The sequence below is a fragment of the Rhinoraja longicauda genome, chromosome 17 (genome assembly GCF_053455715.1).
Source record: "Rhinoraja longicauda isolate Sanriku21f chromosome 17, sRhiLon1.1, whole genome shotgun sequence".
NCBI lineage: Eukaryota > Metazoa > Chordata > Chondrichthyes > Rajiformes > Arhynchobatidae > Rhinoraja > Rhinoraja longicauda.
Genome location: NC_135969.1, coordinates 12,681,598 through 12,698,586, shown reverse-complemented (window position 1 = coordinate 12,698,586; position 16,989 = coordinate 12,681,598). Strand labels below are relative to the sequence as shown.

The following is a 16,989-nucleotide window of genomic DNA, read 5'->3' as shown; positions in this document are numbered from 1 at the left end:
CTGCTGGAAACACAGAAAAATATATTTTCTTCAGATCTATGCCTAACAAATGGATGCTTAAATTTGTCAATCCAGACCTGTTAGAAATATTGTTTTGACACATAACAACTTGTCACTGTCAGAAATGTGCTGCCTTTCCATTTTCAATTACTTTTTTTGAATTGATGCATCAGGAAAGAATTCCTTTGTTTTACTAGACTATTCCTACAGGTTTTGAGTAGAAATGTGAATGCGTAACAGAGAGTGCTAACAATAATGCAAAGGTTGGTGCAAACATAGAGGATCCATGTCAATCAGATTATGACTCCAGCAAGGATGCGCTTTTACAAATTGTCTAACCTGATCAAAGTTGACAAGAAGTTACTGTATTTTATTCATTTATTTCACAAAATGCTGGAGTAACTCAGCAGGTCAGGCAGCATCTCATGAGAGAAGGAATGGGTGACGTTTCGGGTCGAGACCCTTCTTCAGACCTGTCTAACCTACCTCCGCGACATCGACGACTGCATTGGTGCTACCTCTTGTACCCATGCAGAACTCACTGACTTCATACACTTCACTTCCAATTTCCATCCTACTCTTAAATATACTTGGACTATCTCCGACATCTCCCTCCCGTTTCTGGACCTCACCATCTCCATCACAGGAGACAGACTAGTGACTAACATCTACTATAAACCCACTGACTCGCACAGCTATCTGGACTACACTTCTTCCCACCCTGTCTAAATCCTCAAGGTATTTTATTCATTGCCACCGAAAAGCTAAATCTGTGCTTTGGGCACCCAAAAGTTATTTGGTGGTGCAAATTGCAAATTTCTGTCCTCGTCATGTGGAATTGAAAATCAAATTTACATTCATTTCATTCAGCCTTTAAATGAGACTGGTACACTGCAAGCAACAAGTACAATATCTGCCTAAAGATACATCTCCAATAATCTTAACTCACAGTGGGAAAATACAGTCAATATTCTGATAGCCAAGTAGGCTCGGTGGAGTCTTACAGCAAAATATCTTGGAGTAGATCTATTCTCCATCAATATTCACACATTGACATTGAGGTTCAATCACCAGGTCTTTCCAATCTCTCAAACTGTACTAACCTGCTGTCTGCCTTCATAATAGACTAGTTCTATTGACATTAACAGTGAAGACTAAGTGATTGGTTTATGGAACCCCTCACCACCCTGCACTCATCAAGTGGAAAATGTACAAAGTTTTCCTGCAACCAACAATACTTATGAGAGCAATGCGATTTAAAAATCCCTACATTTTCTTTTTTTCCTAAACAGCCAACACCTGTCAATTTTCTGCCAAGGATATCAATTATTTAATAATTGATTTGTGATGCAAAATAGAGAAAAATGGATAAACATAATTTAAAGTAAACAACTTAGATACAAGGGTATCTATAGACAGAAAATTTATTTTAATAGACCCAAAGACAAATCTTTTGGGGCTTGAAAAATGTCACTGCAAGATGAGTCCCTGCGCATTTTTGAAATGCTCATTTGAACTTGATCATAGTTTTATTTCTTTTTAATATATTTTTGATCTCCATTTTGCCCATTTTCTAGCAATAATGTATTTTATATAATATCTTTGAAAGCAAATAAACCACATACACTTGTCAGACGATGAACAGGAAACAGATGTTGAGCCAGGAGCAATTAAAGTGGGTGACCACTACTCAGACGAAGAAATGGATTGAAGTGAACTTTTACAGTGATTCAGAGGAAAAGGAATTCCAGCCAGTTTGATCTACCCAGGGTTAAATGATCAATTGCTGGCACAGAGGGACAAGGATTATGGAGTACAAAAGGTTAACATGACAGTGCTGAAGGAAGGATAGGTAGAGGGATTGAACAAGGTTACAGAGATGTATTGAAATCATATTTCACAAATCTAGAGTTTCACAAATCTAGAGTTAGAGTGAGTCGAGCTGAATGGATATAGGGAAACCAGTGGTTGGAATGTATTTCAATGACATTTAATGACAATTTAATTTAATAATCCACAAGGTTATTGCAAGATAAGTGCGGAATTGGTAGGAAGAGATCTGGCTGAAATTCCAAACTGGATACTGGGCAGGAAAATAAAGGAATAATCGGTAATTTAGAAAGTTGATTGTTAGAAAACTAACAGTAATTTGCTTTGATTCAAATCTTCCCTTCATTGTAATAGAAATGGTATTAAAAATATATATTTAATTAACAGGAATTGCCAATATTCTTTAGTGTTAGCATAGTACAGACCAATAGCCCTACATCCGTAAACCAGCGTTCAGTTGGAAAGTGGAACAATATAGGCCAATCCCGAAAGTGCAAGCAGGACTATACCTCAAACCCACAGCATACAGAACCATTGACAGTGCTTGGATTCTATTTTGGGAGCAAATCAGGTCAACGAGCAAGCAGCTGGACTCTTGGGTCTCTACAAATGTAAATAAATCCAGTATAAAATTCAAACGAGTTTAGTCATTGTAATTAAATAGGCACCAATTCAAAATCTGACAACGTATTCTACTTGTATTAAAGGAGCAAGGTTGCACAGCCATCAACGTGTTGATATATGTATAGAATTGGCTCGTTAATAATTTCAGATTCAACCAAACTGAGTATCTATGAAACCAAGGATAAATTATATCTACACCAAGATAAGAAAATCAACTGTAAGTGATGTTGTCAATTGTATTTATACTCAACACTTTTGTTTGGGAAAAAATATTTAATGGAATCTAAACTATAATAGTTCAAACAGTTATTCAAGTTGCCAAATATTGTTTTATTTCCATTTCGAAATCTTTGAGTTTTTGGCTGCCAGGTACCTTAATAAGGTCACATGCAAGATGGTTGCCTGAACAAACAATGCTGGCTTGAATATTTTTTGAGATGGCATTAAGTACGTCTTGTTCTTTGATATAGTTGACACCTATTTTTGTGGCTGAATAACATGTATCTGATATATTGCAGCATTACTTGGTTTGAGCAATATGTTCTCTCTCCCATTTCAAGTAACTGTTTGGATGCTCCAGTTCACAGGGGCACTTATAACACACAATACAAGTGTCTCCTTTCTATAAGTATTTAATCATTCATGCCTATAAAATGTTTCTATTGAAATTAATAAATGTCTCAAGACAGGAAACATTTGCCAATAAATTTATGAGAGTATAAAGAACAATTGTTCAGAATAATTAACTTCTGTATGTATACCTTGCTGAGTTCTACTGCACGGGTATTTAGGTCTGCATGTTAAAGAGCTGATCAGTTTGAAACCGAGTATCAATCTGAGCAGTTCACTAACTGAATAGCAAACTCACATAGCTACATTCCCAACTCAGTATTATGTGATTCAAAGTTCAAGAATTATGGAAATCAAAACTACTGCAGACACTGGATAATTGAAATTAAATCAGAAATGCTGGCAACATTCAGCAGATCACTGGCAAATTAATTAGTGTTTCAGGTCCAAGAATTGTGTCCCTCTATTACTTTCCTATCCAAGTACCTATCCAAATACCTATCAAGTAAAAAGGCCTGTTTCCACGCTCTATGACATATTTCTATTACTATTATCTCACTGCAACTTATACAGACTGAAGTTCTACATGTACCATACAACGCACTTATTCTCACTCGCACTTTATTACTTTGAAACCAAGTTCTCACACTCACTTCTACCACCAATACTTTCTCCTTGTACCAAAAGCTGAGAAATTGCATATCTTTCCTCAATTCTTCACCTTTAAACAGGAACAGGCACTTCGCCAAACATACCATATATATACAGCCGGAAACAGGCCTTTTCGGCCCACCAAGTCTGTGCCGCCCAGCGATCCCCGTACATTAACACTATCCTACACCCACTAGGGACAATTTTTACATTTACCCAGCCAATTAACCTACATACCTGTACGTCTTTGGAGTGTGGGAGGAAACTGAAGATCTCGGAGAAAACCCACGCAGGTCACGGGGAGAACATACAAACTCCTTACAGTGCAGCGCCCGTAGTCAGGATCGAACCCGAGTCTCCGGCGCTGCATTCGCTGTAAAGCAGCAACTCTACCGCTGCGTTACCGTGCCGCCAAGTACAACATGATGCCAAGTTCAACTAATCTCCTCTACTTGTAAATGCTTTATATCCCTCCATTCCTCAGACGTTTGAGGAGATTCAGCATGTCGCCGAATACTCTATCGAAATTCTACAGGTGGACAGTGGAGAGAATATTTATTGGATTTATCGATAATTTCAATGCTCAAGAATGAAGAACGTTGCAGTATGTGGTGAACATTGCCCAGTCCCTCACAGGTAAGGACCATCGAAGGAATCTATAGGATGTGTTGTCTCACAAAGATGGTTAATATCATCAAAAACCAACATCACCCTGGCCAAGCTTTCTTCTCACTACTACCATTGGGAAGATGTTACAAAAGCCTGAGTAACGTTACCTCCAGGTCAAGAATTGCTTCTACCCATTAACTATCAGGTTCTTGAACCACCCTGCACAACAATAAAAATGAACCGCTAGCGACTTCACAGTACTATGGTGGCTCTACATACTTAGGATTTTTGCACTATGAGAGTGAGGTTTGCATAGAATGGCAGGTAATTTATTGCACATTTATTTCTTCTTGTTGTTGCATTAGTGTGCCATAAGGATATCAGGGTTCAAAATATATTTCAAAGTTTTTTTCAAAGTTCTCATTAACGCAACAAGAAAAAAACGTACAATAAATGATCACCTATTCTAAACCACACTATCGTGATGCCTGTAATATGTCTGCAAAGGTACAACAAGTGAGACTTTCATTGTTCCGATGCACATGACAAATAAACACAAACACTTCAATACTCTTGAAACAAATAAAACTCATTGAAGTAATCAGAGAGAGAGAAAACAGAGAGAGAAATCAGAGAAAGAGAGAAATCAGAGAGATAGAGAAATCAGAGGGAGAGAAATCAGAGGGAGAGAGAGAAATCAGAGAGAGAAATAAATCAAAGAGAGAAATCAGAGAGAGAGAGAACAGAGAGAGAGAGAACAGAGAGAGAGAGAGAAATCAGAGAGAGAGAGAAAAATCAGAGAGAGAAATCAGAGAGAGAGAGAGAGAGAAATCACAGAGAGAGAGAGAGAGAGAAATCAGAGAGAGAGAGAGAGAGAGAGAGAGAGAGAGAGAGAGAGAGAGAGAGAGAGCGAGAGAGAGAGAGAGATCAGAGAGAGAAATCAGAGAGAGAGAAATCACAGAGAGAGAGAGAGAAATCAGAGAGCGAGAGAAATCAGAGAGAGAAATCAGAGAGAAATCAGGGAGTGAGAGAAATCAGAGAGAGAGAAATCAGAGAGAGAGAAATCAGAGAGAGAGAAATCAGAGAGAGAGAAAATCAGAGAGATAGAAAATCAGAGAGATAGAAAATCAGAGAGATAGAAAATCAGAGAGATAGAAAATCAGAGAGATAGAACATCAGAGATAGAAAATCAGAGAGATAGAAAATCAGAGAGATAGAAAATCAGAGATATAAAATCAGAGATATAAAATCAGAGAGAAAGCGAAATCAGTGAGACAGAAATCAGAGAGAGACAGAAATCAGAGAGACAGAAATCAGAGAGAGAGACAGAAATCAGAGAGAGACAGAAATCAGAGTGAGACAGAAATCAGAGTGAGAGACAGAAATCAGAGAGAGAGACAGAAATCAGAGAGAGAGACAGAAATCAGAGAGAGAGAGAGAGAGAGAGAGAGAGAGAGAGAGAGAGAGAGAGAGAGAGAGAGAGAGAGAGAGAGAGAGAGAGAGAGAGAGAGAGAGAGAGAGAGAGAGAGAGAGAGAGAGAGAGAAATCAGAGACAATCAGAGAGAGAGAAATCAGAGAGAGAGAGAAAATCAGAGAGAAATCGGAAAGAGAGAGAATCAGAGAAAAGGAAATCAGAGAGAGAAAATCACAGGGATGGAAATCACAGGGAGGGAAATCACAGGGAGGGAAATCACAGGGAGGGAAATCACAGGGAGGGAAATCACAGAGAGGGAAATCACAGAGAGGGAAATCACAGAGAGGGAAATCACAGAGAGTGAAATCACAGAGAGAAATCACAGAGAGAAATCACAGAGAGAAATCAGAGAGAAATCAGAGAGAAATCACAGAGAAATCACAGAGAAATCACAGAGAAATCACAGAGAGAAATCAGAGAGAGAAATCACAGAGAGAGAAATCAGAGAGAGAGAAATCAGAGAGAGAGAAATTACAGAGAGCATGGCACGGAGTTTGTACGTTCTCCCCGTGACCTGCGTGGACCTGTGCGGGAATCGCTGGGCGGCATGGACCCGGTGGGCCGAAGGGCTTGTTTCCGCGCTGTATCTCTAAATCTAAAAATCTAAATCTAAATCTAAAAATTACAGAGAGAAATTACAGAGAGAAAAATCAGTTTGCTGATTTTATCTCGCATTCTGGCAAGTGGAAGTTGAATATAGGCGGCACACAAACAACGACGGCAGCCGTATCTGGCTGCTTATTTTAAAGCTGTCTGCAATTCATCATATATTAGTGAAAAGAACAGCTTTGAGGTAGACAGGTGAAGAGCACAGCTTTTGTTTTGCTAATTGAGTACAACCTCGATCAGAATATGGAAAATAAGCACTGCTGTGGAAAACCGGTTAATGTACACTGATTTTTCAGCAAATAGTTTGTTTCCCATGCATATGTCACACCACTACAGTCATCGGCAAAAACACTGCAAGAGACCACAGTTTACATGTTAAGTTTAACACTTCCCTAATTTAACATTTGCTGTTTGTAACTAGTTTTGAATTGCAATTCCCTGACAAAACAAATGTTCACTGCCAAGTAATCTAAATCAAAACCAAACTTTGAAATTGGTTCTGAATCCTGATATCCTTATGGCAGAGAATGAGACCATTTGGCCCAATCTGACTCCTTGAATAACTTACCATTCAACCTCATTCACCATAGCCTTATAGAATATATTTAAAAGACTGCTGTTTTGAGTGGTGAGGTTCCTTAACATTTTCTTACAGTCAGCTACAACTTTGGTACCTGTGTACAATTCTAGTGCAAATTACAAAGATACAGAAAAAAACTAATGGCATAGTTAGAAATTGCACAGTTTTTCAGAAAATGCATAAAGGCAGGAGTGGATTTATTATCCAATCTTGGATGTTGCAAAATGATAAGGACTCAGAGTTTAGAACTGTACAATAAACAGTTTAAGTAATTTCAGAGAGTACAGAGAGAATGTGATAAACTCTAAATTTGAATCACATCAGCCTAGACCAGGTGGAGGAAGAATCCTTCACTGAAGTGAACTGTTTGGACTTTCATAATAGTTCAGTAACTTAAGCTTGTTCTAACATTCACCAAAATTTACAGGATTTTATGAATTCAGTTTCACCAACGCTCATAATGGAATTTCAATGTCCTATTTTACACCTCTTTTCCAATACAACATATCTTATCAGTGACAAGAAAACATCCACCACATAAATATTCCGAGCTTACCCGTGACTGTCACTAACATAGATGCCACCAGTGGCCGATTGTTATCCAGCGTCCGACTCAGCCGCAATTCTCCACTTGTTTGGTTCAAGATCATCAAGCTCAGCTCATTTCCTCGTTCAAATGTGTAGAAGAGTCTATCAGAAACATCAGGATCATAGGCTGGGATCTTCCCAATGACCCCTGAAGGAAAGGTGTTTGACTTATTGGATATGTAGTTATTGAAAATTATCTGGAAGTTCTTAAGAACAGGGCTATTGTCATTCTGATCAATTAGAAGAATGTGGACGGTAGCTCGGCTGACAAGGGGAGCGGATGTTGCTTGCACAACAATTACGTACTCGGATTTTACTTCATAGTCCAAGTCAGTCAGGGCTGTGAGTTCTCCAGAAAAGATATCCATCTGCAAGATCTCCGGGATGTTGCCTTCCACAATTTGGTACATAATTTGTGCATTTGTTCCCTCATCTGGGTCAGTTGCAGTGATCTGTCCCACCACTGAACCTACAATACTGTTTTCTTTTACAAATACCTCAAATTCATCAGCAGGAAACACAGGTGCATTATCATTGACATCCAAAATTTTGACATGAATGCGAACTGGCGTCCTGCGCACAGGGATGCCCCTATCCACCGCATAGGCAGTGAGATCATATATTGGAACAGTCTCACGGTCGAGTCTTCGGACAGATCGAATAATCCCAGATGTTGGTTCGATGGTGAAGTCCCCATCCCCATCTTCCCCATTCTGGAAGGTATACTGTACCCTGCCGTTAGCATGGGCATCACGATCAGTGGCTGAAATCTGCAGGACACTGGTAAAGGGTGAGGCATCTTCAGACACCGATCCCTGATACTGAGGATTTATAAACATTGGTGAATTATCATTGACATCCTTCACCATAACTTCAACATAGGTGGTATCAGATTTCTGTGGAATCCCATTGTCTTTGGCAGTGATAGCTAAAGTATATGTCATCTGATCTTCATAATCAAGTTCTGTCTGCAATGTTATAGCACCTGAATCGGGATCAATTCGAAACTGAGGAATGTTATCCTCCAAGTAGTAAGTAATCCTTGCATTCTCACCAACATCATCATCTGTAGCACTAATTACCACTACAGTACTCCCCACTGGGCGATCTTCATTGATATTTACTGAATAATGTGCACTCTGAAACACTGGTCTGTGTGTATTGGCATCTGTGATGTTAACGTGTGCATGACATGTATCATGAAGTGTGCGATCAGAAGCTGTGATTGCTAGTACATAGCGCCTCTCTTGTTTGTAATCCAAGGGCAAGGCGAGTGTTACAAGTCCCATGCCGGCTTGGGTGCTGATACTGAAGCGGTTTCTTGTATTTCCACCCGTGATCTGATATGTGACCACTACATTCACATCTCGATCCACAGCAGTCACTGTCAGTACACTGGTACCTACTGCAGCATCTTCGTTCAAACGGATAAAATATTCTTTCTGAGTAAATTCTGGACGGTTATCATTGACATCCATCACTGTAATAGCAACACTTGCTGAAGCAGACAGAGATGGAGATCCATGATCCCTAGCTTCTACCCCAAAGAAATAATGTTCAACAGACTCACGGTCCAGTTGTGCACTCACTGTAATCCAGCCTGTTCCACTGTTGATCACAAAAGGTGTGTCTGAGGCTGTGTCTATCAGTCTGTACTCCAAACGGGCATTTTCACTGTAATCTGCATCGACTGCCTGGATGTGAATTACAGAGTATCCAAGAGGTGCATTTTCAAGAACAGACACTTGAAATGGGGTACTCACAAAGATAGGGGCATTGTCATTAACATCTACCAGCTGAATACTGATCATTCCTGTATTGTTGGATAGGGGAGGACGCCCAGCATCCTGAGCACGAACACGCAAGGCATATTCACGCTCCACTTCAAAATCTAAATGTGTCACCACCTCAATCGAACCAGTAATACTATCTATGGAGAACTGCCCCCTGCTATTCCCACTAATTATGTTATAATGGACCAATGCATTATTGTCTTGGTCCAAGTCTGAAGCAGTGACCCTCAAGATCTCTGTATGTGGTCTGATGTCTTCTCTCACCTGGACAATGTAGCGCTTCTCACTGAACTGTGGAACGTTGTCATTTTCATCCAAGACAGTTATGTAAACTTTTACTGTGGCACTCTTTGGACCAGGGTCTTTACCTTGGTCATTAGCCTCTACAATCAAAGCATATTTCTCCATGGTCTCTCTATCTACAGATCCACGGGTAGTGATTAAACCAGATCTGGCATCAATGTCGAAAACGGCATGTGACGTTTGCTGGTTCATAAATCGATACCTGATATTGGCATTGGAAGGAGAGTCTATATCTGTGGCTCGGAGCTGCAAGATCGGGTAACCTTCCTCTACATTCTCCCGAATGGTTTCCCTGTATACAGCTTGTTCAAATACTGGGTCATGGTCGTTGGTGTCACTCACTGTAATAGAGATCATGGTGGTGGCAGAAAGGCGAGGCATTCCGTGGTCGACAGCAGTGATTCGAAAATAGTGCAGATTCATGCTCTCTCTGTCCAGGACTTTGCTGGTGGAAAGCAGTCCATTCTGGACGTCCATTGTGAAATAATCCATTGACCTGCTGTCCATTAACGAAGCCATTGAGTAAAAAAGCCTTCCAGCCTCTCCAGAATCCGGGTCCGCCGCAGTCACGGAGATCACAGGAGTCCCCGGAGGCTGGTTCTCCGCCACCTGAACCTGGTAATTATATTGCGGGAAATGAGGGCGCCGATTAACCGATCTACTAGTTCTGGTTAATGGCAAAGGAAACACGGCTCTCTTCCCCCGTTTGCCAATTCTGGGATTAAATAGATGGTGTTGCATAGTTTTCGTGAAGTTTAACTGGAGGAGAATACGGGAATTACTTTTACAATTACTCCGCGGTCTAATCGCAGAGAGCCGAGTTTTCATAAGAGCTTTGGTGGGTTTATAAAACTGGAAACTGAGAAATACTTCACAACTGGGAGGACAAGAAACGTTTGCCTTGGACAGCCCCCAGTAGTTCTTTGTTCTGTTGTCCAGATTGCAGCGACTTTGAACAGAAGCTGTTTCTCCGTCTGCATCGGGAGCTGTCCACGCCGCTGTTGGTGCTGAAACATCTTGACGCTCGCAATACACTCCGGGCCGCGAGCACAGATTTGGAAAACGTAACAGGCACGATTTAAAACATAGATTGTGGTTTTGTGGACGTAGAAAGCGACAAATGAACGCGTTCAAACAACCAATTTTACTTTCAGTTAAATGCGATTTTGACCATCTTGTCCAGCTTTGAACTAACCGATTCATACACATGTTCACACATTGATTCAAGCGTCGGTGCAGGCGACGGGCTGAAGCGTAGTTGATGCGCTGACTCTTTTCGTGCTCTGTGCAACATCTGTCCATGATTCTAGCCATAGCTGAGACGTGCCACTGACAGAGACGATGCCTGGCGCTATTTAGAAGCAAATTTAGACTTTGTTTGAAACTCTCCCCCAATTCTCTCCCCTCGTTCTCCAGACGCTCGCTGGCCCCCACGACACACCGGCTCTCCCAAGTCACCTCTTCGCAGTCCCAGGTAACCCCGTCGCTCACTCCTGGCCGGGCGTTTGACTTGCTCTTGTTGCTGTGATGATTTGGAAACCGGCTGCCACACAGTCTCCCCGGGCTGTTGTCCCAGCCCTGGCACAGTTGGATGGAGAGGGGCTGACTTGCCATGAACTCCGGGTGCTCCTTCCTCTCCCAGGGCAACGAGCAGAGGGTATCGTCGGCTGGCAATGGCAATGAGATGGCGCGGACAGCCCGGCAGCAAGGCGACAGGTTCCACACGCTGATAACTCGGCGGCTCGTCGCCTCTCGGCAGCCGCAGACTCCGGGGACAAAGTGAAGGAAGAAATCTTTCCCGCTGCTCCATTGCGCGGCTGACCGTCCGCCTCGCCCCTCAGCCTGGGGGCAGCGGATCCAGATCCAGGAGGCCGGGGCAGCGGCCGAGCCCGAGCCCGAGCCTGAGCAGGCCCCGGCTCTGGGGTTGCTTCTCCTGGTCGGCTTGGCCGGGCGGCAGGCCGGGGCGCCGGGCCACACTAGCGCCCCCTGCCCTCCCTCAGGCTCTGCCTCGCCGCCGCCGGCGCCGCTCCGTGGCCGTGCCGCCCTCAGCAGCCCGCTCTCCGCGGCGGGAAGCGCGAACAAAGGGCTGAGCGGCAGCAGGATGAGGAGAGACAGGCGCCCTCGCGCCGCCAGCGCGGCCGCCATCACCGTCCCAGGGCAAGCTCAGCCTCGTCGCTCGCCCTTCCGCCGGCCCACGGCCCCGAACCGCCCGCCGACGCTCAACATCCACCTGCGCTCCCGCTCCCTCTCCCCCTCCCTCTCCCCCTCAGCGCCCGCCCACCATCCCTCGCTCAGCCTGTCCTCGCCGCTGCCGCCGCCGCGCATCTCCTCATCGTCGCTCCGCTCCCCCCCAACATGGCGCCCGCTGCCGGCGCCAGCGTCCGCCTGCCTCCTGTGACCATTCGGGGAGGGGCGCGGGCGCCGCCATCATTGATACTGGCACGGTGTGTCGGCTGGGTCCCAGTCGAGACTCGCAACACGGAAACAAGTCCCTCTGCCCAACCCGGCCACACCCTCTCTAAGCTAGGCCCATTTGCCCGCGTTTGGACCATCTCTCTCCACCCCCTCTCTCTCTCCCTCCATCTCTCTCTCCATCTCTCTCTCCATCTCTCTCTCCCCCCACCTTTCCTATCCACTTACCTGTCCGAGTGTCTTTTAACTCAGGGATAATGGGGAATAGGCAGGAGAATGGGGTTGAGAGGGAAAGATAGATCAGCCAAGATTGAAATGGCAGAGTCGACTTGATGAGCCGAATGGCCTAATTATGCTCCTATAGATCATGAGATGTTTATTGTATCTCCTTAATTAACGTCTCTGGCAGCTGACTAAGGTGCTCCAACAAAGCCAATCCCGTTTGGCCCATATCCCTTTAAATCCTTTCTATCCATGCACCTGCCCAGGTGTCTTTTAAATGTTATTATACAACCTGCCTCAACTACCTCCTATGACAGCTTGTTTCATACATCCAACTCCCTCTGTGTGAAATGGATGTGCCTCAGGTTCCTATCTTGCTCCTCACACCTTATACCCTATGTCCTCTGGTACTTGATTCCCCTCGCCTGCATAAAAGACACTGCGCACTCACCCCATTTTATACGCCTCTATAGGATCACCATTCAGCCTCCTGCACGCCAAGGAATAGAATCCTAGCCTGCCCAACTCTCTTTAAAGCTCAGGGCGTCGAGCCGAGCCGTGATTACCAGTTTCCTACTTCACTTTGATTTTTAAAAGAAATGGTAAATATTACCGAGACCAGCGTTTTAGCTCAAAGAAAAGTCACAAACAACATAGCATTTTCCATATTATGGAACGTGTCATATTCACCTAGACATTACACAATCGCTTTCCGTTTGGGAATAAAGGGTGGAACATGAGGACTGAAAAAAACAACGGCGAGATAAAAGTGTGAAACCCGAATACGGCGTCTCAATGTTCAGTAAACCATATTGTTGTAAAAGTAATCTCCACAGTGAATTGAAGCCCGACCGGATCCTCTGGGGGAACTAGGAGTGACAATAAATATTTTGTGTTTATGCAAGCGACACACAGTATATGAAAACAAATAGAAAGAGTAACATTTGGGGATTTTGTGATGGATGTTAGCAGCAATGTTTTCTGTACTCCAGTATTCAGCCATCGAATTTTACAATTCCAGCAGAAAAGAGGTGAAACAGTGTATATTGCCAGAAAGAACAGGAGACGTTAGATAGTCAGAGTGCAAGAATGTGTATGATATACGATCAGTCTTCGCTGCTAGATTCTTCGTTTGCATGCAACCGCGGTGTTCTACTGAGCTGGTTTTACGTGAGCTCTCCTTTCCTCTTCTGCTGCTCCCAGCCACCGTCTCTGCCGTTACATCTGCCACTCCTTCTGCCTGCTAACTGCAGGTTCTCCTCCTGCGAGTCTTCCCACTCTTGCTGACCAGTCTGTGCCAAGTTTTCTCAACCTTCTGCTGCTTTCATGCTTCTGATTTTGCAATCGCCACACCTCCTCTCGCAGGCTCTCCTGCTAATGCCGTTCCTGCTGCCCTTTTCAACGATTGCTCTGTTCTTATTGCTCAGCGCACTTTTAGTTTTCCTGGCTATCTATGCGTTGGCTATTTGTCAGGCCTCCTTAGTCTACACAAATTAGTGTAGGGAGCTCCCATCGGAATCAATAAAAACACGTTTGCACATTTTAATAGCGTTTTTACATTTGTGAAATCACGTATTAGTATACATCTCGACCCGAAACGTCACCCTGTGGCGAGTCCAGAAGCGGGTGAGTGTTGAAGACGAAGTTTATTTGCATGGGCAAAAACCCCGTAACAAACGCAATACTCACAACTATCGACAACCAACAAATACGTCCTTACTGGACGGAGTACTACACTAGACTGGCTTGTCTCTCCCGCGCTGGCACACCTCGTGGCATCGTTAGCCAATCCGAGGGTTCGATCTCTCAGCCAATCCCTATGTCCCTACATGACCCCCCCCCCCCCCCCCCACCCCCCCACCCAGAACCCTCGGTACGGTACCTAACGGGCAGCCGGACCGCCCGACCGGAACGGGTACGGGGAGGGGAGGCCGGTACCGCGGCGACGAGGGAGGCGGTGGGGTGCCCTGTAGGTGGGGGCGATGGGAGCGACGCTGGAGGGGGAGGCGGGGAGAGCCCCTCAGGTGGAGGCGGCGTAGCTGGAGCGGGCAGAGGAAACACTACCGGGGGCGGCGGAGGCCCGGGCTGCTGGAGAGGAGACGCAGCTGGGAAACCAGGTGGCCCGGCCAGAGGGCGGCCCCGGCGAGGAGGTTGACCCACCACAACGGGACGGCCCTGGTCCAAGTGGGCCGGTTTGATCCGGGAGACCGAGACCAGCTCCTGTCGGGTGCCCACTTGCAGAGTGAAGGTGACCGCCCCTCTTTTGAGCACCTGGAACGGGCCCTGGTAGACACGCTGCAGAGGGGGCCGGTGGGAATCCCCCGGAGGAAGACGAACTCGCAGTCGTGCAGGTCCGCAGGGACGTGCACCGCGGCACTCCTGTGACGGGAGGCCGGGACCGGGGCCAGGGAACCAACCCGAGCCCGGAGAGAAGCTAAAAATGACGGAACGGAAGACGACAGATCGGAGGATGGCGGGAAAAGGTCACCGGGCACCCGCAGGGGCGAGCCATAGACGAGTTCCGCCGAGGAAGTACCCAGATCAGACTTAGGGGCCGTGCGAATACCGAGGAGGACCCAAGGCAGCTGGTCAGCCCAGTCAGTGCCGGTCAGTCGGGCAGCTGACGGTGGAAGCGTTCTACCATCCCGTTAGCCTGGGGATGGTAGGCGGTAGTCTACTGCAAGCATGACCCATACAGCTGCGCAAGTGCGACCCACAGGGACAAGGTGAACTGGGCTCCCCAGTCGGTAGTGATGATGGCCGGGACGCCGAAACGGGCAACCCAATGTAACGCCAGGGCCCGTGCACAGGAAGCCGCCGAGGTGTCCGACAACAGAAGAGACTCCGGCCAACGGGTAAAACGGTCTACCACAGTCAGGAGATGAGTGTAGCCCCCTAGAGTGAGGCAATGGACCAACCAAATCCACATGGATGTGGAAGAAACGGTTGGGCGGAATCACGAAAGTCTGGCATGGAGGCTGGACGTGGTGGTGGACTTTGGAGGCCTGGCACGGGACACAGGCGCGGGCCCAGGCGGCCACCTGCTTCCGCAGGCCGTGCCAGACAAATCGGGCGGCCACCATAGCCGAGGTTGCCCTGATGGACGGGTGCGCCAGGTCGTGAATGGCTGCAAAAACCTTACGCCGTAGGGCGGTCGGCACAACCGGTCGGGGGCGTGAAAGGGAAAGGGTGGTACCTGTGGGGCCGCAGTCCACCTGGGCCAATCGCAACCCTGAGGCGGAGGAGGCGTATTCGGAGGTAATGTCTTCCAGGCGCTGAGCCTCCGCTAGCTCCTGAAAATCGACCTCCGCCCCCACCGTCGCAACAGAGGAAATGGCCGGGCGGGACAGGGCGTCAGCAACGGCGTTGAGCCTACCCGCGATGTGGCGAACATCCGTGGTGAACTCCGAAATGAGGGTGAGGTGCCGTTGCTGGCGGGCCGACCACGGATCCGAGACCTTAGAAAAAGCAAACGTGGGGGGCTTGTGATCCGTATAGGCGACAAAAACACGGCCCCCCAAAAAATAGCGAAAATGACGGACAGCTAAATAAAGGGCCAGGAGCTCCCTGTCGAAAGCACTGTAGTTCAGCTCCGGCCGAGTAAGCTGCCGACTGAAGAATGCCAGAGGCTGCCAGTGACCATCGATCTGCTGCTCTAAGACTCCGCCCACCGCCACGGCTGAGGCGTCCACCGTGAGGGCCGTGGGGGCCGAAGGGTGGGGGTGCACGAGCATGGTGGCGTTGGCGAGGGCCAGCTTGACCGCGTCAAAGGCTGCCTCGGCAGCTGGGGTCCAGACCAACTCAGCGGGATTACCCGCGAGGCATTGAAAAAGGGGACACATGATCCGAGCTGCCGCAGGCACGAACCGGTGATAAAAATTCACCATGCCCACGAACTCCTGCAAACCCTTGATGGTGGTAGGGCGGGGAAAGGCGCGGACGGCGTCCACCTTGGTGGGCAATGGAGTGGCACCGGCCGGTGTGACCCGGTGGCCCAGGAAATCCACCGAGGACAGGCCAAACTGGCATTTGGACGGGTGGAGGATGAGGCCGTGGGCCTGCAGCCTTTGGAACACAGTGCGAAGATGGACCAGGTGCTCTGGGACCGAACGGCTAGCGATCAGGATGTCATCGAGGTAAATAAATACAAAAGACAACCCCCGACCCACATGATCCATGAGACGCTGGAATGCCTGAGCCGCGTTTTTGAGACCGAATGGCATGCGCAACCACTCGAATAAACCAAACGGAGTAATCGTAGCCGTCTTGGGAATGTCCGGTGGGTGGACGGGGATCTGATGATATCCCCGCACCAAATCGATCTTCGAAAACACCGTAGCACCCTCGAGGCTGGCTGAAAAGTCCTGTATGTGAGGGATCGGATAGCGGTCAGGCCGGGTGGCAGCGTTAAGACGCCGGTAATCCCCACACGGTAGGTGGCCGGCCCGAAGGACAGGGACATGGCCCTCTTGCCGTAGGTGCGGATGGGACTGCCGTTGACCGCGATGAGGGGTGGACCCTTCCTACCTGCTCGAACTTCACGGCCGTAGGGAGGCACGATGCTAACGACCGCTCCCGTATCGACCAGGAACACGGTGCCGGTATCTCGATCCTTGACGTAGAGGCGGCGATTGCGGCCGATCGAGACTGCCTCTATGTTCGATCGGCCGAGGCATTTCCCGAAAATGTGCACGGGGCCCTGTAATTTCGGGCATCCCCGCCCC

General features: G+C 46.9%; 1 protein-coding gene across 3 annotated transcripts in view; it reads right to left on the bottom strand.

Annotated features, from left to right (window-relative positions):
• The window catches only part of celsr3 (cadherin, EGF LAG seven-pass G-type receptor 3), a 188,664-nt gene extending 176,848 nt beyond the window's left edge, over positions 1 to 11,816 (bottom strand). For all 3 annotated transcript variants that reach the window (XM_078414152.1, XM_078414154.1, XM_078414153.1), the window contains exon 1: positions 7,504 to 11,816. In XM_078414152.1, coding sequence (XP_078270278.1) covers positions 7,504 to 11,776 — 4,273 coding nt within the window. In that variant the 5' untranslated portion in view covers positions 11,777 to 11,816. The remainder of the gene's footprint in view (positions 1 to 7,503) is intronic.
• Between the last annotated feature and the right edge of the window lie 5,173 nt (positions 11,817 to 16,989).